The sequence below is a fragment of the Leptonychotes weddellii genome, chromosome 15 (assembly GCF_054177405.1).
Source record: "Leptonychotes weddellii isolate Sample4059 chromosome 15, ASM5417740v2, whole genome shotgun sequence".
Lineage (NCBI taxonomy): Eukaryota > Metazoa > Chordata > Mammalia > Carnivora > Phocidae > Leptonychotes > Leptonychotes weddellii.
In genome coordinates, this window is record NC_138383.1 from 14625131 (window position 1) to 14647412 (window position 22282).

The 22282-nt window shown below is 35.1% G+C and overlaps 1 protein-coding gene across 1 annotated transcript in view; it reads left to right on the forward strand.

Moving 5' to 3' along the window:
* The window catches only part of LOC115941291 (uncharacterized), a 33555-nt gene that overhangs the window by 1121 nt on the left and 10152 nt on the right, over nucleotides 1-22282 (forward strand). The window contains exons 2-13 of the mRNA XM_081805956.1: nucleotides 1685-1738; nucleotides 7604-7708; nucleotides 8587-8640; nucleotides 9016-9120; nucleotides 12786-12839; nucleotides 13552-13656; nucleotides 15465-15518; nucleotides 17228-17332; nucleotides 18145-18198; nucleotides 19522-19626; nucleotides 20220-20273; nucleotides 20826-20930. Of these exons, the coding sequence (XP_081662082.1) occupies nucleotides 1685-1738; nucleotides 7604-7708; nucleotides 8587-8640; nucleotides 9016-9120; nucleotides 12786-12839; nucleotides 13552-13656; nucleotides 15465-15518; nucleotides 17228-17332; nucleotides 18145-18198; nucleotides 19522-19626; nucleotides 20220-20273; nucleotides 20826-20930 (954 nt within the window). The remainder of the gene's footprint in view (nucleotides 1-1684; nucleotides 1739-7603; nucleotides 7709-8586; nucleotides 8641-9015; nucleotides 9121-12785; nucleotides 12840-13551; nucleotides 13657-15464; nucleotides 15519-17227; nucleotides 17333-18144; nucleotides 18199-19521; nucleotides 19627-20219; nucleotides 20274-20825; nucleotides 20931-22282) is intronic.

Sequence of the window (22282 nt, forward strand, 5' to 3'; positions counted from 1 at the left end):
AGGTACAGATCTTGTGAGACTACATTTTAATTTAATGTAGCCATACTCTTTGGAGATTTTCTTGTGCAAAAATACCCATTTATCATCTATACTCCCATTTTCAGTTTCTCTTAAGTGGAGCAAAGTGCTTTTTTTAAAAGTTGAGCAGAAATTTCCATCAGAATCCATCTAGATTTTAATTCCTTCCCCAATCTTTTTACAGTTATTTATCTACACCAAATTCAGCTTTACGTAAACTCCCCAAAACATTCAAATTTGTTTTTATGGTAATAACTCCCTTTTCCATTTATAGTTTATCAGTTTATATAATGATTAAGTTATCAATTTAATAATAAGTACAACTCTTTATAAACAAACCTGGAAACAAACTCAACAACTCAACCCATAGGAACACAAATGTGCTGGCTTACTAAAAGTGTAGCTTACTAGATGTAAAATTTAACATGCCATCGACATCAGTATGAATGTTTTACAGTAGGAATGATGAATATAATTCAGGCCATCAGGGTAGTTAAATGGAGGTCAGTTAAGGGATATCCTATATCAACAAATCTCTTTTGAGATGTAGATTTCCCAGTGGAAATCCAAATTCAACATATAAAAAGTAAACTATTTTCCCTGTTAAATTCAGTCCTAATTTTTTTTTTTAATTTCTCTGCCACTATCGTCCACCCACAACTACCCCTGAAATAACCCATGAATTATCTTTGACTTCTCATGTTCCTTCATTTTTTTCCTCTTAAAAATATCCTCAATCTCTCTCTATCTTTGCTACCCTACTCTTAATTCAAATCCTCATTATCCTTTGCTTACACTACTACAGAAGGCTCCTGACTAGTATAACAGCCGCTGGTCCCATTGCCTTCAATTCATTCTACACCCACTCACCAGATGACTTAACTGGAGTGAAAATCTGACCTTGTAATTCTTTCAATTAAAACCTTTCAATGACCTTCATAGCTTATATGCATTGAGTCTTACAATATGCCAGACACAGTGCTAAACATTTTATGACAAATTAACTTACTCATTCATGTAACAATACCTATTGAACACCTAACACCTAGCAGTTTCTGTTTTGGCCTTAGGAATACAGCCATAAATAAAACAAATTAATGTAAATTTTGTGGAGCCAGGATTTTTGTCTTCTTCTTTCACTGCTCTATTCCCAACTCCAGACAGTCCAATGTCAAAGTCTAAACCGTTAGCTCCAACCAATCTCTTTCAACTCATCTTTCCAACTCCCTATATGGCATTTTTCCCTCAAGCAAAATTTAAAAGCTTTAGTTTACCAGACACTGTGCTCTTCATTGCTCCTTTTCCCAGGATTTTTTGTCTTTCTCCAATGATAGAAAATAGCATAATACCATAAACAATGGTTTTAAATGTATATCAATCATGTGTTATCAGCCATTCCTAGAGAAACATGGAGTTAGAAATAGAATGAATCCAAAAGACTTGAGAGAACATTTTTCCTAAGATAAACTTTACGGTTCAAAGAATGATAGTGCCCCTGGCAGATAATGGAGCTATCCATTAAAATCCAAGAATTATAAATTTAAAAAGGACAAGATATAGTGAATAGCTTTCATCTAGGTTCTACTTCATAATTTAAGTATTTTATGCTTTATGCTTTTTTCCTGAGTTTGGATTACCAGTGTCTAAATTTTGTCTTGACTTACAGATAAAGGGAAGATCAAACTAAATACATTGATGGAAGAATTGAGTACTGCTTTAGGTAAGTGAAAAATAACTTAATTCTTTATACAGTTTTAATGATACATTCTACCATCCCTTTAGTCCCTTGTTAATTTCACCATTTTAACTCTTCATTAATTAAACATTTTCATTAATTAACATTAATTAAACATTTCTGCCTGCTTTGATAACCTATGATTTACTAGGTCTTTGCAATAAGACAAAAAATTTCAAAATTTAGATTATAACTGAGATACTATATATAGACATAATTACTTGAATAAGTCATCAACAATATAATTTCTTGGGCAATTATATTAACCTTATTATATGTAATATTTTCCTCTAACATTATGAAGACATGCCTTTTATTATAAATAAGGGACAATGTTATATTTTTAAGTCTGATATTAACTCTGTATAATATAGCAGGTGACCTTAGGTCTTTGTTGTTCATCTAGCAATAGAAGATGGTACTGTACAAACACATTTTGTTTTGTTTTTCATAATTTATATTCATTTGATAATGTTCTATTATAGCCATGGCAACAGCCTTTTCTTAATAATGTGGGAATGTTTTTATTCCTAATTCCACCTTTTGATCCTCACTCAACCAAAAGCACAGGAGAGATCATCAAGAACTGTCCAGACCTTCACTACTGTAGATTTTTCTTGAGGAGCTGACATCTGAATGTCAAGATAATTTCATCCTGGTTTTGTCTTTGAATCATTTGTTTAATTATTTGTTCATACAGTGGCTACACAGAAGCATTTAAGACTCTGAAAAGCAGACTTCAAACAGCTGTGCGACAAAACTAGCTGAAGGTATTATAAGAAGGAAAGGGAAGCACTCTAGAATCATGGTCCAATATTTCTCAGGCCTGAAAGAAAACTAGTCCCAATAATAATTATGCCTTAAGTCTACTTTACATACCCAAGTTGTCTTTTCTTTTCTTAGATAAATTAGATCTGTAGTGTGAATCCAAGTACAATATGCATTATTAACAATGGTGCATATCCCCCTATAGTTGGGCAAAAGAAAATTCAAAGCAATTCTATCATTTATCTAGGAAATTTTAACTGGTTTAGTGTACTGAATGATAGGGCATGAACTATATTATATGCTAAGTCAGTCACAATTTTTTTTATTACTATGGATCGAATACATTATACTTAGGAATCTCTTCCACCAGATATTATTTATTTCCCCAGAAAAGTTTCTATCCCCTTGGACTAAGAAGACAAGATCCACTGAGACCACTGGAAAGTCATGCACAATTCATACACATAAATTTTCAGTTAGCCCTACAGTAATTCTTTAAGTTGGTTTGCTAGTAAAAGGCTGAGTTACAGAGTTAGGACTGTCCTAACTCTAGCAAAGTGGTTGTCTCTAGTAAAACTTAAACCTCAATAAGTTATTGGTAGAAGCAAGGGAGATCATGATAGGCTAAGTCAGAAGTGTATAATACTAAATAATAAAAAGAAAAGATATGACAAAAATAATGAATAAAAATATGTGAAAAATACACAAAGCACTGACAACATCAGTGTTTTCTTATTCTCATGGTCTTGGATGGAAGCTCTGTACTTCATGCAGTTTTCCACTTGATCTGAGGATCTTGGATCTTGGGTCAGCAGGTGACTTATACGAACCACCTGCTTCTTGGATACTCTAGAGAACCTCAATTTAAGTCTCTAATATAATTTTGCAATTCTGATAATGTCTCTTCCATTTTTCCAGAAGTTTTGGTGTTCAAAACACAGTGAAGTTTCTAAATAATAGGCAAAACCTCTTGTATAATCATGAATAATTACCAAAATAAAGCATATTGCCCTATAATTGAATATATAAGATGGAATGCTCTAAGTAGGTAGCAGGATATCCAGAAGTTTGCTGGCTAGTATGAGTGCTATGGATTTCTGATGAGAGAGTGTTTCAACCCATCCAGAAAATAAACATAATATTATTAGTACATATTCATAACTCAGAGAGAAGCAAATATATAAAATCCATTTGGATATGCTCAAAGAGTTCCTTAAGATGTGGTTCTAATCCAGGGCTCAAAATTACAGATTTTCCATATTTATTTTTATTTCAGATGAGGCATGAATTGGTGATATCCTCTAATATAATACAAAATATCCTAATCAGTGTTTAATAATGTGGAGGATTTGTTCTTATAGTGATGGGTTGTTTTATGTAAGATTTTGGCAAATGTCAATTTGAAATATTATCTGATGCAACTAGGTAGCAGTCCTGGCTTTGCCAAATCTTATCCTCATGGATATTATAACCTAACCATTACAATTATTTCTTTACAAAATTGAGGTCAAATTTTGTGCTTCTATAATGGAATCTTTGAATCTGATCCTACACATGTTTTTTGTTTGTTTTTTTGTTTGGGTTTTTTTTTTTTTAAGATTTTACTTATTTGTCAGAGAGAGAGAGGAAGAAAGCACAAACAGGGAGAGTGGCAGGCAGAGGGAGAAGCAGGCTCCCCGCTGACCAAGGAGCCCGATGAGGGACTTGATCCCAGGACCCTGGGATCATGACCCGAGCCGAAGGAAGATGCTTAACTGACTGAGCCACCCAGGTGTCCCTCTACACTTGTTTTTCTTATCTATAAGAGGTCCTTCAAAAAGAACTTTAATTTTTAAAAAAATGAAAAGATGAACCACAAACTGACAGGAAATATTTGCAAAACACATATCTGATAAGGGACTTATATCCAAAATATTCAAAGAATGCTTAAAACTCAACAGTAAGGAAACAACCTAATTAAAAAGTGAACAGAAGATCTGAATATTAATCTCACCAAAGAAGATTTACAGATGGCAAATAAGGATATGAAAAGATGCTCAACATCATATGTCATTAGGGAATTGCAAATTAAAATATACACCTATTAGAATGGCAAGAAGAATGCAAAATGGTATAGTCACTTTGGAAGACAGTTTGGCAGTTTCTTACGAAGCTGAACTTAATCTTACCATAAGATCCAATAATCACAAATTAGGTATTTACCCAAATGAGTTGAAAACATGTGAACACAAAGACTTGCACACAAATGTTTATAGCAGCTTTATTTATAATTGCCAAAACTTGCAAGCAAATAAGATGTCCTTGAACAGAAGAATGGATAAACAAAACTGTGATACACCCATATAATGAAATATTATTCAATGATAAAAAGAAATGGGCTATCGATCTATGGAAAAACATGGAAAGATCAGTGGTTGCCAGGAGTTTAGGAGGGTGGCATAGGGAGGAGAGATGAATATAAGGGCCACAAGAGAACTTTAGGTCAGTGAAACTCTGTATGTTACTGTAATGGTGAATACATGACGTATTGATTGCATTTGTCAAAATCCATAGTACTGTATGATACAAAGAGTGAAGACCAAGGATATAATCTGGATCAGTAAGAAAAAAAGATATAGGAAGCTTCTAGAAGAATCCATGTGCAGGCTTCCTATGCACTCCTTCTTATGAGGGGTCATACATAACATACCTTTCTTCCAGCAGCAAAAATGTAGTTACACATGGGTGCCCAGAGAAACCCATTAGAGACTCAGTGCCCAAGATTTTTTATTTGGGGCTACTCACTTAGGTGCCCTCTGCCTATCAACCGTCAGTATCCCAGACTCCCAGAAGAAAAACAAGTATTCACCATAAATCACATTGTTTGCACAAGTTTAGGCACAGTGAACTAGCCTTTTCAATTCGTATTGGAGGGAACATTCTGAAATCCAGGTTCCCAGATGCCAGCCAAGTACCAATAGCAAGCAGGCTCTTCTAAAGATAACAGCCTCAGGCCTGCTATGTTAACTTTTTTCTGCACAGTCTATTTAGTAAGATCTGCTAATGCATTTTTTCTAGTCTTTATACCATCTGTTTTTACTGTGGGCTTTTCTACCTTTAAGATAGCAATTTCTTTGAGCAACATCAAAACACTAAGTAATAATTACTATAAAAGTATATCGCCTATCATTTAGTTTTACCAATTTGAAATCTCTAGAAAAGGCCAATGTTCAGTCACTTGAACCAGTCTTGTATCTGTTAAGGACTTAGATCTTTCAAGAGAAACTAAACTAATTATTGCATCTTTAACCTACTATGGTCCCTTTTCACTATTAAGACAAGACCCATCAACAAATAATATTAAGTCAGAGTGTGGTACTGAAATAACCAAAAGATCTGTTTAGGACATGGACACTTACTAAACTACAGAAATACAATTACGGAAATTATAATTACAGAAGTAGAAAACTTCTTCATGGGGTAAAGGTAATAGAGTCACTGGATTGAGAGTGTTATACCAATGGATAGTAATATGGGGAGAGAGTAGCAATATTCCATAATTAGTAACCAACTAGTCAAAAAATATTGGATATTTTCAGTTAGCAATAAAGATTATAATTGCATATAGTACCATCAGATTTAAATATGATCTTAATATGAGATCGAAGATGCTTTGACTAGCAATTTAGAAACTCCAATTGCTCTGAAGCAAGAAGGATATAGTCAAGGTTACTGAATTAAGGGATAAGCTATAATAAGCAATGGGTCTTTTAGTGTACACTATTGATGTACTGTGTTAATGCTCCTGAAGCGTGGCCTAACCTCGTGCACTGATAATCTAGAATTAATCATTCTGACTCTCGTCTTGAAGGATACTCTTCTTCTCAGAACAAAGAATTACACATAAAGAGCAGTTCATAGTTTAAAATTATTAAATATACAAGGAAATGAGACACTATGAGTAAGATACCCATCATGAACAGCATTTAGCAGAATCAGATCAGCGAAGATTTTAGATTTTGGAATTATCAGGCCAAAAATTATTAAATAAGTATGCTTAATATAATTTAATAATGAAAAGAGAGGCTTGAGTACATTTGAGTAAAGAGCAAGCAAATTTGATAAAGAACCAAATAGACTTTTGAGAAATTAAAATAGTAAAAATTTAAAACATTTGAAGATTTTAACAGTAATTTATAAATGGCTGAAGAAACAACTAAGCAACTTAACAAATTACAAGGTATATAGCACAAAAAGACAAAGAAATGAGAAATATGAAAGAGAGGTTAAGAGACACAGAGGATAGATAAGAAAATCTAACATATATCTAATTGGAATTCCAGGAAGAAAAGATAAAGAGAACAGGACAGAGGCAATATTTGAAAAGAACTTTCCAGAACAGATAAATAGTGCCAACCTAAAGAAGCCAAGTGACTTCTAAGCAGAATAAATAAAAAGAAATATCCATACTAGACATATACATTTGAAATATGCAACATATCTAATTTACTGATTAAAAGTTTAGGATTCTAGACAGTAAGCTTTCAGAGATTCACTTTCCACTGATTTAAACTAAAAGACTTAATTAAACCAAAATTGTTTTTCCTTTCTAAAGTTACAAAGTATAAAACTATTTACAATAATCAAAAGATTATTTACCATAAAAATAGTACAAAACAAAAATTACTGGGGAAGCCTGAGGACCTCTTTTTGAAACATACTTTCTAATAAGCATCAACTATGTGCATTTTATGTAAGCATATAATCTAGAAATCCTTTCTAGATTTATGTGCCTAACATTATACTGCTCCTAACATAATTATAATTTCAAACTATCAGGAAAACTACTTACATTTCTATTTTGTGTAGGAAAGACCCAAATTATTATTTGTTTTATTTTTTACATGTTTATATAATTAGTCAAGGTGGTAATAAATTTTAATTTTTTGTTTGTTATAGAATACATGATTTTTAACTACCCATGAAATTATCTTAATGAAACATGAGTGAAAATATTGCTAGTTAACAGCATTTGATTGTAATAACTCACTAATTTTGTGTTCTTCCCAAATTATTCTTTGTCACAATTTCTGTCTTTTCTAGGAGAGCAGATAGATGTCAGTGATGTATATGACGCTCTGAAAGACATGAAAGTTGAGGTCACAGACAAAGAATACTTTAATTTAGTAAAAACTCTACCACTTGATGGTAAGGATTTAAAATATATATGTATACTTCATGGAGCTTTAGAGTGCTTGACTGTAGCATTTTCTTCTTTTTTTTAATTTTTTTAATTAACATTATGTATTATTTGTTTCAGGGGTACAGGTCTGATTCATCAGTCTTACACAATTCACAGCGCTCACCATAGCACATACCCTCCCCAATGTTCATCACCCAGCCACCCCATCCCTCCCACCCCGCTCCACTCCAGCAACCCTCAGTTTGTTTCCTGAGATTAAGAGTCTCTTATGGTTTATCTCCCCCTCTGGTTTCGTCTTGTTTCATTTTTCACTCCCTTCCCCTATGATCTGTAGGATTTTCTTCTAAAATGATACCAGACTGTTACCAGGTTGTTTTGTTTAATCATTTTTGAAAAATTTTTTTTTTAGAATGCAACTTTCTTTTTAATTATTTGATTTTTGCCAAAGAAAATTTGGGTCATTTAGTTTTTAGTATGGTAGGCAATAGCTGTTTCACTTAATCCTGCCAATAATGTGTGTGTTTTGTTGTCCTTGGTTCCATTAATATTCCTGAGAGTAAGTGGAAAGATGTAAAAATGGAAGAATAAGAGTGTAAGGAAAGAAATCAGAGATAAAAGTAAATCAAATGAGACATATGTTTTATAAGTTTTAAGCCATAATCCTTGCCTTTCATGCAAGAGTGAATAAATTTGCCTCATTAAAATCTTTCTCCAAACAAACTTTGTTATTATTTGAGGACAAATCAGGTAAATTTCAGAAAAATCATTAAAAAGTCTATCTTTTTGAAATTATGGAATTAGGGGAAGAATTGTAGAATATTTATTGTTTAGGTGAATCTCCCTTATTATTTTTCTCTCACCCGAATTATGCCTTTTCTTACAGCTGAAGGAAAGGTGTATCAAAAAAGGTTGCTGGATGGTGTGAAGACTCTTAAAAGTGAGTGAGAAGTATAATGAGAAAGCAGATAAATCTGAGATATTCTCTTATTTTTCATATACACTAGTTTATTTTTATTACATTAAAAATTTCATATATGTATTTTCCAATATTTATGGATATGTTATATATGCCATAAATCCCTGGAAAATTACCCAGCCCTTTTAGAACTTGCATTATGTTGATAATGAACAAAAGATATAGTCAAACAATGAGACTCTATATCTAGTTTTAAAGTTGACCCTGCTTGTATACTTGACTAGGTCTTACTGGACCTGAATGTCTTCATGAGTAAAGTGAGAACCATAATATACATGAATTAATAAGGAATTTTCCACATCTTGGTTGTTTTTATGATACTTTGTCTCTCCTAAGGAGGAAAGGTTGATATGAATAACCTGGACACATTTCTGGAAAATATGGGGATTAAGCTCTCACATAAAGAACTTGAAGATTTTTCGCAAAACCTACCAGTTGATGGTGAGCATTGTACATAAAAATGTATTCCCTTTAGGACAGCTTGGGTTTGAAAGTATCGATAGACCAGTGATAGTGTTTATTTAGTATCAACAGGACATTTTTTTAAAGATTTTATTTATTTATTTGAGAGAGAGCACAAGCTGGGTGGGGAGGGGCAGCAGGAAGGGAAGAAGCGGGCTCCCTGCTTGCAGAGCCCGAGGCAGGGCTGGATCCCAGGACCCTGGAATCATGACCTGAGCCGAAGGCAGCCGCTTAACTGACTGAGCCACCCAGACGCCCCTCAACAGAACATTTTTAAAAGCACGTACTGAATGGAGCACTGGGTGTTATATGCAAACAATGAATCATGGAACACTACATCAAAAACTAATGATATATGGTGATTAACATAACATAATAAAAATTTTAAAAAAGCATGTAGCTGAATGCAGGTCTCAAATGAAAGCACATCCTGACTCTTCATTAACAGAGTGTTCTATGAATAATAAAAATTAGTGAGAGTTCTGACAAACCATTCTTAGGTCAAAGCATGAAGAAGAAAAGGAAAATAGAATGTGAAACATTTAAAAGAAACGTTAAAGAGGTAAGTAAGAGAACAGTCTATGATGAGGAATCGTTAAATTTGCCTGTTCAGGGCGCCTGGGTGGCTCAGTTGGTTGGGCGACTGCCTTCGGCTCAGGTCATGATCCTGGAGTCCCTGGATCGAGTCCCACATCGGGCTTCCTGCTTGGCAGGGAGTCTACTTCTCCCTTTGACCCTCCCCTCTCTCATGTGCTCTCTCTCATTCTCTCTCTCTCAAATAAATAAATAAAATCTTTAAAAAAAAAAAATTTGCCTGTTCAGATATAGTCAGAAAGACTGGAAAGGGATAGAGAGAAACACGCTAAGAATTTTAAAAGAGATATAACTGTGTATATCGAGCATAATAATACTATTACAGTAAAGTATTATGTATAAAATGAGATTAAGATGTTAAATATATTAAAAATGAACATTTTTCCAAAGTAAAAGAAATAAATTGCCAATATTGATCAAAGAAGTGAAAAATATAGATAGACTAATAATGATAGTTGAAAAAAACTATCAATTACATCTTTCAACTTTCCACCACCACCCATCACTCTAACAAAAGGTGACAGGCCCAGAGAGTTTTAAGAGTAAGTTCTTTCAAATCTTCAAGGAACTGTTTATTTTAATGCTTACCGATCCAGAGGACTCCAGTTTAAGATGATAAACCAAAATCTGTCTAGTTTTTCTTTCCTCCAATACCTAACAAAATGAACAATAAGAACAAAAAAGTAAAAAAATCAGCAAAGGAAATTCAGCACCAATCAAATAATAAAAGGAGGCCAACCTAATGCCATAAATGTTTAACGAGGACAACCAAGGAGAGAAAAGATTTTTTGAGTAGAAACAGTACAGCACAACTAGACTCCTCTTAGCCTTTCTCCTCCCTCAGAAATTAAACTGGTGAAATCCTGAGATTTCTCACTAAAATGCCCAGATCTGGAGTGAAGCAAATTGGATAGATAACTTCCCCCCCCCACCATTCCACTTACTAGGAAGGAATAGCTGGGGAAAAATCAATAAAACAGGAGAAATGAACAATAGGAATCACTCATTAATGAAAGTAAAAGCTTCAGAGCCAGAAATGGAGGTTTGACGTGAAGCCCGAGAACACCATCCCATGCACAGATCCGTGGTTTGTTTAAATGTCTTTACCAGGGTTCATTCTACCTAATTAGAGCAATGAACCCTGTTGGGACATTTGACCAAACCTCAGATATGAGAGCAGGGCTCAAGTATAACAAAGGCCATGTAACACCTCATCACACCCTCAGATTACAATAGAAGTGGGTAGAACAGTTTTCCTCAAATGCATCTCACCGAAGAAAGCAAACTGGTCTCAGATGCTATAGAAAGAGCAACTAAAGGTTACATTAAATCTTGAGAATAAAATGAAGATCTGAACAGAGCTGTTGAAGCATATGCAAAATGAAAAGAAAGGACACGGCGAAAATTCTACATTAACACAGCAAAGAAAAATAGTAAAAGGAAAATAAGAAAGAAAGAAGATAGAATGGAAGGAAGAGAACATGCGAAAAACAAATACCCCAGTCTAATAGTAGTATAATCAGTATAACCTAAGGAACAGCCAAAAAGAAATGCTTGACAATTAATTCTTATTACAGAGCAACTTTAATGGATTCAATAAAACTAGATCTCAAAAATGAGATGGTAACATAACATGATGATATTAAAAGGGAAATTGCCTAACTAAAAAAAAACAAAGTGAGTACCAATCATTATAGAATTATTAAATAAATTATAAACATCAAAGTGAAAAATAGATATGGCTGAAAATCTTATTGACAGAGTAAGAGAACTTAAGATACCCACAGTAAACACAGGGGCACCTGAGTGGCTCAGTCAGTTAAGCATCTGCCTTTGGCTGGAGTCATAATCTCAGGGTCCTGGATCAAGCCCTGCATTGGGCTCCCTGCTCAGAGGGGAGTCTGCTTCTCCCTCACCCTCTTCCTCTGCCCCTCCCCCCCGCTCATGCTCTCTCTCTCTCAAATACATAAAATCTTTTTTTAAAAAAAGATACAGTAAATGCAGAGAAAAGATTAATGCTATCTGGAATTTAAATCAAAACTTAAAAAAAGATTAATGCTATCAAATATCTAGTAGATATGGATGATTCACAAAGTAACATAAAAATATCAAATATCTTTAGAGAATATAGCAAGTAAAAAATTTTAAATCAAATCTAGTTTAAGGAAAAAAAGAAAAGTTTTCTAAAATGAAGGAGTGAATGCAGATCAAAAACACCACACCAGTTCCAGAAAATGTTGATCCAGAATATTCTGCAGTGAAATACTTCCTAGTTTACTTATTGAGGAAAAATGGGAATTCTTCAGATATAGAAATGTTAGAAAGCGCATAATAGATGGGGAGGAGAAGCAATAGGTCTCCAAAGCAACATTCAGTTCCAGAAAAAAATGGAGGAATGTCTACAAAATTGAAAAAGAAAGTGTGGCAAAGAAAATTATACACAGCTAAGATGTCATTCAAATATAAAGACAAGGGGCACCTGGGTGGCTCAGTCAGTTAAGCGTCTGACTCTTGGTTTGGCTCAGGTCATTATCTCAGGGTCGTGGGACCGAGCCCTACGAGGGGCTCTCTGCTCAGTGGGGAACCTGTTTCTCCCTCTCCCTCTGCCTGCCCCTCCCCCTGGTTGTGATCTCTCTCTTCCTCCCTCTCTCTCTCTCTCTGTTAAATAGATAAATAAAAAATAAAAAAACTTATTCTTATATCTAAGTAAATATGAAAAATTAGTAGTCTAGAACTAAAATTTAAGATGAGGGGCACCTGGGTGGCTCAGTCAGTTGAGCTGCTACCTTCGGCTCAGGTCATGATCCCCGGGTCCTGGGATCGAGCCCCGCATCGGGCTCCCTGCTCTGTGGGAAGCTTCTCCCTCTCCCTCTCCGCCAGCTTGTATTCCCTCTCTCGCTGTGTCTCTCTCTGTCAAATAAATAAAATCTTTAAAAATAAAATAGAATTCAATATGATATCAACATTCTAGTTGAGGGACAGGTGTCATAGGTAGAGAAAGCAGAAGGAACAGTCTCATTTTTGGTCTGTGACTGCTCTTTGTCTTACAGTTGATGGGAAGGTTGATCTGGAAAATGTGACACTGAAAATGAAAGATTTTACAGGTGAGTTTCTATAACACTGAAACCCCAATGCTTTATAGTAAATTATATTTGAATGTTATCCCAGCAGTCTATTGTTCATATTAATTTTGCCATCTTACCCAATTATTGTAAAATATTTCTGCCTGATAAAATCCATTTGATCTTGGATTAAGATCAAATGGAAATAAACTACATCTTGGAAATAAACTACTGGACTTGTTTTTGATAACAAGTCCTATATACTGTAGAGATGTTTTTCTCATATATGTATATATGTCTTTTCCTACATGCAAACAGCTAAATTTTAGGTAAGCATATGAATAAATAAGGTAAAGTTTTGTAAAGCTCAAGATAATGTGGATTTTGTGAACAATCAATTACATAAGTCATATAAGATCTCCTGCCATAATTCTTTCTTTTGGTGATTCGTTATCCAGTTTGGTAACTAGATTTTATTCTGCACATTATCCACCAAATTAAGAGAGACTTTCTTATATCAATAATTTAGGAACAAGTTTGCTTTGACGTCTAATGACACACTATTTCTACATCCCATTTTACCTTTGCTCTTTAATCCTAAATTGGGAATGATGCTGTATAAGCTATTTTAAGTATATTTTAAAATACGTATCATATAGGTCAATAACATATTCTTATGAACTTTTTGAACCTCCATAATATTGCGTTATTAATTTCTAAAATTTTCACCTATAAACACTCTGTATTTTCAAAGGAGAAAAGATTGATGCCACTAATCTGAAAAATATTCTTGGAGACATGGGGATAGAAGTCAATGATAAGGAATGTCTTGATCTACAAAAATCACTACCAATTGATGGTGAGCTGCATCTGCAACCTCCAGAGAGTTCAGTTTTCTGGTTCTACTTGTGATATTTATATTTTAAAGTGACACATGTTCAAGTGTTACCTGCACCCATCCTTCAGCTCTTGATTTCGTATGAACAGTCTATTACTCTATGCCAATTCAAGTACAGAATTCAACTGTCAAAAGAATCCTTTTCCACAAAATCAGGGTTGAGGAAAGATGTTACTGATGATTTTGAAAGGGGGAGGAGAGAGGGATGTACATCTTGTCTCTCTCAGTAACATTGCAGAAGTCCTTGTAAATTCCTGTTCTCTCCCAGAGTCACTTTTCCTTACATTGCCCCTGGAGATTCCTTTTTCCTAATCCTTATCCCTTCCAGAGCTAAACCCTGAAAACTCCTCCCTCTGTTAAGCTTAATTTCTTTTTTTTTTATTAAGTTTTTATTTTAATTCCAGTGCAGCTAACATACAGTGTTATATTAGTTTCAGGTATACAATATAGTCATTCAACAATTCCATACATCACCCAGTGTACTTTTTTTTTTTTAAGATTTTATTTATTTGAGAGAGAGAGAGAGCATAAGCAGGGAGAGGAGCAGAGGGAAAAGGACAAGCAAACTCCCTGCTGAGTAGGGAGCCCAACACAGGGCTCAATCCCAGGACTCCAAGATCATGACCTGAGCCTAAGTCAGATGCTTAACTGACTGAACCACCCAGGCACCCACAAGTGTACTTCTTAATCCCCATCACCTATTTCACCCATACCCCACCTACAGCAGTTTGTTCTCTATAGTTAAGAGTCTGTTTCGGGGCACCTGGGTGGCTCAGTTAGTTAAGCGACTGCGTTCGGCTCAGGTCATGATCCTGGAGTCCCAGGATCGAGTCTGGTGTCAGGCTCCCTGCTCAGCAGGGGGTCTGCTTCTTCCTCTGACCCTCCCCCCTCTCATGCTCTCTCTCTCTCTCTCTCTCATTCTCTCTCAAATAAATAAATAAATACATACATACATAAAATCTTTATTAAAAAAAGAGTCTTGTTTCTTGGTTTGTCTCTCTCTTTTTTTTTCCCTTTGCTTGTTTGTTTTGGTTCTTAAATTCCACACGAGTGAGATCATATGGTATTTGTCTTTCTCTGACTGACTTATTTCACTTAGTATAATACTTCTAGCTCCATCCATGTCATTGCAAATGGCAACATTTCATTCTTTTTTTATGGCTGAATAATATTCTGTTATATATATAATATGGTATCTATATGTATAATATGGTATACATACATACCACATCTTTATCCATTTATCTATCAATACAAACTTGGGCTGCTTCCATAATTTGGCTATTATAAATAATGCTGCTATAAACATAGTGGTGCATTATCCCTTTGAATTAGTGTTTTTGTATTTGGTGGTGGGGGGAGGTAGATACCCAGTAGTGTGATCAGTGGATCGATTACTGGATCTAGAAAAAATTACAGCTAACGTTTGTTGAGCCCTAATGATGTGCCAAGTTCTGTTCTCAGCACACATAATGAGGACATCTTATGCCCATTTTACAGTGGGGGAAACTGTGGTACAGAAAGGCCACAGTTTGTTGCTTAAGGCCACAAAGCTAGGCAGCAGCAGAACAAGAATTTGAACCCAGGCTCTTTACCTCTACACCATATATCACACTATACCATAGTGAGAACTTTTTCATTGCTTAACTTCATCATGATTTGAAGGTGAAAGTGGATAGATTTCTAAAGTTAGTTATGCAAAGGAAACTCTGACCCTTATATTCTGTTTGTGACTCATTCTCTGTCCTGAACTGTGCCTTTCTTTCCAGATGATCAGAAAGTTTTTCGGAATAGATTGCTATCAACTTTGAAGTCTTTCAAAGGTGGGTAAGAAATATAATGAGAAAGTATATAAAATTGAGATTTTTAATCTCTGTATTTGTATTTTTTTTCCTAGTTATTAGGTCATGATTCCTCTGCCATTCCTTCTATATATTAATCTTAAAGTCTTTTTTTTTTTTTTTTTGGTGCTGTACAGGCTTGATCCCCAGGATCAGACTCAAAGGAATCAGTCCTAAGAATCTCCACAATTGTTTTTCTATGTACTTCTGGATAGGTCTAATTAGACTATTAGCCTTCACAGTGCTGAAAATAAGCATCATAATGCTCAGCTGTGAATTGTTAGTTTTCTTTTCTTTTTTTTTTTAGAGAGAGAGCCAGGGGGAGGGGCAGAAGGAGAGAGAGAGACAGAGAGAATCTTAAGCAGGCTCCATGCCCAGGATGGAGCCCAATGAGGGGCTCAGTCTCATCACCCTGGGATCATGACCTGAGCAGAAATCAAGAGTCAGACGCTTAACCGACTGAGCCATCCAGGTGCCCCTCTTCTATTTTTTCAATATAAAAGTTGCCATATGCCTACTAAATATAAATTAAAGGAAAAATAATCATCCATAGTCCTACTATCCAATCATTACCATTCTTAATATTTTGAAGCTTAAACTAGCGATAATCTCATCAAGTCAAAAGTGCTCTGAAATTCCATTGGAAGACTCTATAAAAGACACCAGCATACTAGTCTTGATAAATCAAACATAGTCACTTTTTCTTGCAGTGGTGGAATACATTGTTATCCCTATAGTTAAGCAATTAGATAAAGTAGTTGGCTTACCTAACAGCCATAATATTAAAACTGCCTCCAAAACTAGAATCACACTGACTTAAGACAGTTACAGTATGATAGGTTTAGGGGAAATGAATCCATGTGATGGAATAATAAATTGATGTTGTCCATCTGAGATTCACTCTATTTATGTGCTTGCTGACTGCAGAATGTCAGAGAGAATCACATTCATTATTTACATTGTTCATTTTATGTATATTTTTACTGGGCATATAATTTTAAAGTTTTTTTTTTTAAGCTTTTATTTATTTATTTGACAGAGAGAGAGAACAAGCAGGGGCAGCAGCCAGCAGCAGAGGGAGAGGGAGAAGCAGGCTCCCCGCTGAGCAGGGAGCCCGATGCGGGGCTCGATCCCAGGACCATGGGATACAATTTTAATTCATATATGTTAAATGACTGCATGATACAACTTCACCCTATAAAATAACATTTTTTTCCTTTGGCAATCAACAGCTGTGGCTATGTAGTTTTCTGTGGAATGAAGATATAATGGTTCACTTACCAATACCCTATCATTAGAAATTTAAGTTGTGGGTTCTTTTTTTTCTTTCTTTCTTTCTTTCTTTCTTTCTTTCTTTCTTTCTTTCTTTTTCTTTCTTTCTTTCTTTCTTTTCCTTCCTTCTTTCCTTCCTTCCTTCCTTCTTTCCTTATTACAAGGAAGATTATAATGAAAATTTCCCTCTCCCCTTTGGCATAGCTTTTTCTGCATTCCCAAAAGTGGAATTAGTGGGCTAAGAGTTATGAACATTTTAAAGAATCATGATAGTTGTTGCCAAACCACTTTCCAATAAGGTAATTCCAGTTAACACTCTAACCAGCATCCAGGCCTATTGAGAATTGAATTAACTCATCAGCACAAGAAATTTTTTTCATATTGTGTCTTTTTTGTTTTTTTCCTCATCCCTTTCTAAGGAGGAAAGATTGATGTCAATAACCTGAACACAGTTCTGGGGAACATGGGGATCAAGCTCAAAAATAAGGAACTTAAAAGTGTGATACAAAATCAACCTATGGGTGGTGAGCATTGTAAACAACTGTTTTGCCTTTTGGGGGAGAGCTTAGAATCTTGGGATCATATGTAAGAATTTCTAAAACTAGATGGATTTAAGGAGTTTAAGATATTTTTAAGAATCATGGAGAAGAACTTGGTCTTAAAGTAAAAAGAAATCCTGTCTTTTTTCACCTCAATTCATCTGAAATTATCACCCTAGTCAACAATGATTACTGCTGAGAGGATATTCACAGCTGATATCATGCCAGAGAATGGTAGAGAGAAACAAACATGGGAGCAGTGGGGGAAATGAATGAGCGCCTAACCAAGAGAGCCTGAAATAATTGAGAGAAAAATATCCATAATAGGAACTAGTAGAACATCATTAATATTTCCTCAAATATCCAATAAGCCCATGTCACCACCATTTTGAGATAGAAACAGGAGTTGAAACACTTGAGAAGAGCTTATTGCGAATAGATGGAAGATGTGAAGCCCCTTGCTTAGTGTCTGTGCTAGATGTAAGGTTCACCAAAAACAAACAAAACAAAATGAATTGACCTTTATGGATGATATCTTTTGCCATGCTTATAAGAAGGTACTAAAGACCTAAGAACTGGAGATAATACGTTTGTCATAGTCAGACCCTGGGTTCAAGGGACATGGGCCAAATGCCACTGTCCTTCTTACTAATAAAGAATCAAGCACTCAAACCAGGAAATATAGATTTAAGGTGAACACAAATTATTTAATAGAATATATGGACTTTCATTGGGCCCTACGTCACAACTTTCCTGTCTTGTGTCATTGTCTGAATTTTTTATGTTTTGTCTTACAGCTGATGGAAATGTTTCTCTGAAAAAAGTGATGAGTGACGTGACAGCAGTTACAGGCAAGTTAAAAGTTATCAGTAAGATTAAAATTCTAATTCTTAAATGACATTTTCCCATCTTGTCTTTTCAGTGAACACATAAATCCATAAGCATAGTACTAATTTCCATGACTCCCCCTCAACAAAATAACTAGAATATTTCCAATATCATTGCATCAACACATGGTTGCTTCCCTATCCCTCTACCATGCCTCCCCACTTTTTGAGATAACACTCTCCTGAATTTTATATTGCCTATTCTTCTTCTAAAAAATTGTAATTTTATTACCTGTGTAACAGCATAATCTTTCATTTTGTTTCATTTGCCTCTATAAAAATGCTTTTGTAAATGATGTGCAGTGTTCCCTAACCCTAATAGTGTGAGAAATATATTTAAAAAAGCAAGAAATCATTGTCCAAAAAGTCAGGATCATGATAACCTTCTAGAGAAAGATTGTGGATAGGGATTGGAAAAGACTATGAGAGACCCCCAGACTGTTATCAGTGTTCTATTTCTCACCTAGATGTTGGTTACAAGGGTGTTGTTACAAGTGCCTGTGTCTAATTATCCAGAGTCAGTCTTTGGGTTACCCATATTAAAATTTTTTTCTCATTTCTCCATAGCAAGTCCTATATCCTCTAAAATACTTATCAATAATAATGCTTCTGATCTTCACCACTGAAAAAACTGAAAATCTATATCAAGGATAAACAAACTACTGGCCACACACTAAATGTAGTCCTCTGCCCCTTTTAAAAAATAAAATTTTATTGGAACACAATCATATTCTTCATTTATGTATTATTAACGGCTTCTTTTGTGCTGTAATAGCAGAGTTGAGTAGCTGCAACAGAGGATCTATATCCTGCAAATTCTAAAATATTTACTATCTGGCTCTTTACAGAAAAAGTTTGCTAATCCTTGATCCAGATTACCACAATAATAGTTGAAGTAAAAATTAGGATATTGGCCAAATAATCTAATAATTTTAGGAAAAGCAGAGAGCGATATTAGGTTAATCTTTACATTCTAATTTACAAGACAATTGCCTAAATTCACAGTTTACTGAGAATTATGCTTTCTTAGCCCCAATGTTATGAAAGTGCATCTTTCCCTAGGGTCAAGGGAATAAGTTCTAATTCTCCGTCTGCCCTTTACTCCACTGGGCAGGTCTTACTGTACCTTTGTCTTGTATCTAGCAGCCAGGGATGGTGATGTATAAATGTGGACAATTTTATTTCATATTTTTGAATACTTAGATAATTAGAATACTTGAATACTTAATAATACTTAGATACTTAAATAATATTATCAACTTTACTTGCCATTTCTCTTTTTTAAAGGAGAAAAAGTTAATGTCAAAGATCTGAAAAATATTTTGGAAGACATTGGGATAGAATTCACACCTAAAGAATACCTGGAACTGGTAAAAAATCTTCAAGTTGATGGTAAGCATTTCAAATACTATTAGAGCTTTCAAGGGAGGTTGGTCCTGTGTTTTTAAGACAACTTAAAAAAAAAAAAAAGCTGTATTTATTACATATGCTAATTTTAAAACAACAAAAAAGAATGTCTAAGAAATTTTAGCATGGCCTTGTTCTTCCTTTGGAAAGTGTAATTTGGTTCTTTCTTTGGGAATCAGCAACTATTTTCTTGAATCCTGCCTTTGGATATAAAATTTTCAGCTATATTGTTGTTGCCTTCAAAACTAGAAGTTAAGCTGAGAGATGTAAGAAAAAAGTAAGGGTGGGAGGAGTACAAAGGAGTGGGAGAAAGAAGGAAAAGTCAAAGAAAGTGAAAGAAAGATGTGTTCATATTCCATTATGTCATTTGCCACCAATTACTGGTTTTGCACTTGGCCAGACACAGCACTCTGAGGGTTTTCTCCATTCTGTGGTTTCAGATTCATTGGAGGGTAAAAATCAAAGTTATCTCTAAGACAAATCATTTAAAAGTATCTTTATGAAACTTTACATTTGTTCTGTCTCTTTAAATATCTATATCACTTTATCTGAGATGTCAATTTTGCCTTTTCTTACAGATTATGGAAATGTATATAAAAATAGATTGCTAGATGGTGTGAAATCTTTCAATCGTAAGTAACATGATGAAAAGAAAGATAAATAAGATTCTCCTGCCTCGTATTTGTAGTATCATTTAGCTGTTCTCTTGTGGATCTTACCACCTCTTATCTGAACTGATGTTGCTATTTTGAATATAGCTGCCTTGTTCAAAATCTTTCATTTTGCTGCTTAGTAAGTTTGGTTTTTGTCAAATTTAGTTTAAGAGCAGATTTAAATCTGGGTCTACATAGAAAATGTGAGGTAAAGAATTGGCAGTTGTTCAGGGCATTTCAGTGACTTGAAGAATTAAACTGAGCATTTATGCACCACCTACCAGAAAGAAATTTTCAGTTTGTGTCTCTACCATTGAAATTCATTGGAGAATGAATTTGTACTTTGTAGGATTGTCCTCAAGACCAAGGAAGAGGTTACAATTCTAATTTCATTTTGTCCACCTTCGTGGACACTGGAATGTGTTGTGTCATTGATATTTTTGCTGCTAGTCATGGTGCATGGGGATTCATTGAAATTTTCTCCTTCAGGAAAGTCATTAAATTTCTCTTGTTGCCTGATTCTTTCTTTAGGTGGGAAGGTTGATGTCAGTAACCTGGAAGACATTTTAGAAAACATGAAAATCAAGCTCCCAGATGAGAAGCTTAAAGATTTGTCACAAAACCTACCAACTGATGGTGAGCATCATAGATATTAGAGACCTTTTAAAGGAGATTTAGATTTATAAGCTTATATCTGAGAATTCCTGGAACTAGATCAGTTTGGATGCTAATATGAGTTCTTAAGTCTTTTTAACTCTTTAAACATAAAAGAGTATTTTGATTCAGTGTATTTTCATTAATCTCAGGGTGCATGGTACATGTGCTAGAGTGAGTTATAGGTGATAAATATTTACTTGAAAGAAGCTGAAAGAGGGCGTATTGCCCGCAGAGAACAGGTTGCTAATTTCAGATTAACTACATGATTTAAATCTTTTAAAAGTCTTGTCACCCAAATACCATATGATTTTACATATATGGAATTTAAGGAACAAAACAGATGAACATAGAGGAAAAAAAGAGAGGCAAACCATAAAACAGACTCTTAACTATAGAAAACAAACTGAGGGTTGATGGAGGGAAATGAACAGGAGGATGGGTTAAATGGGTGATGGGTATGAAGGAGGGCACTTGTTGTGATGAGCACTGGATGTTGTATTAAGGTAATGAATCACTAAATTCTACACCTGAAACTAGTATTATACAGTATGTTAACTACCTGGAATTTAAATAAAAACTTGAAAAAGATTTAAAAAAAAAAAAAAGTCTTGTCACCCAACTATACATTCCTGTTGGGAGGAGGTAATCAAAAGGGTGTGACTACTGGTTGACCCTAGAGCCGGACCCAGGCAACCAGAGGCTCCTCACTTCCTCCCCTGTCCCTGGAATATATGCTCTCCCCACCATTCTTACAGTGGGAGCCATGTTCAAGGATGCAGTCTTGAGGGAACAATGCATTTTGAAGCCATCTGGACAGTATACAAGACTGAATCCAGTTAAGGCCTCTATAACTTTTAAGATTCAGGAGGGTAGATGCAGAGATCTACTCTTCCGCCGGCCACCCAAGAGAAGCTTTGTATGTAAGTTCCCTTGCTTCTTAAATCTGCCATCTACCAATCTGGAGTGCTCTGCCTCATTCTTTAGTCTCTCTCTGCCCTCTGTTTATGGGGCCAGTTTTAGAGTGCATCCAGGAAGCTTTCAAGGTTGTGAACCAACAGTTCCTCTATACGTTTGTGATATTCCAACTTCCTGATCCCTTCTCCCTGTGTTTTGGCACTGGCTTACGTTATTCCTTCCTGGTCTACCTTAGGAACTTTTAAACAGCAATGTTTTACCTTCTCTTTAAAATAGCCTTCTAGGGGCACCTGGGTGGCTCAGTCATTAAGTGTCTGCCTTCGGCTCGGGTCATGATCCTGGAGTCCTGGGATTGAGCCCCGCATTGGGCTCCCTGCTCGGCGGGAAGCCTGCTTCTCCCTCTCCCACTCCCCCTG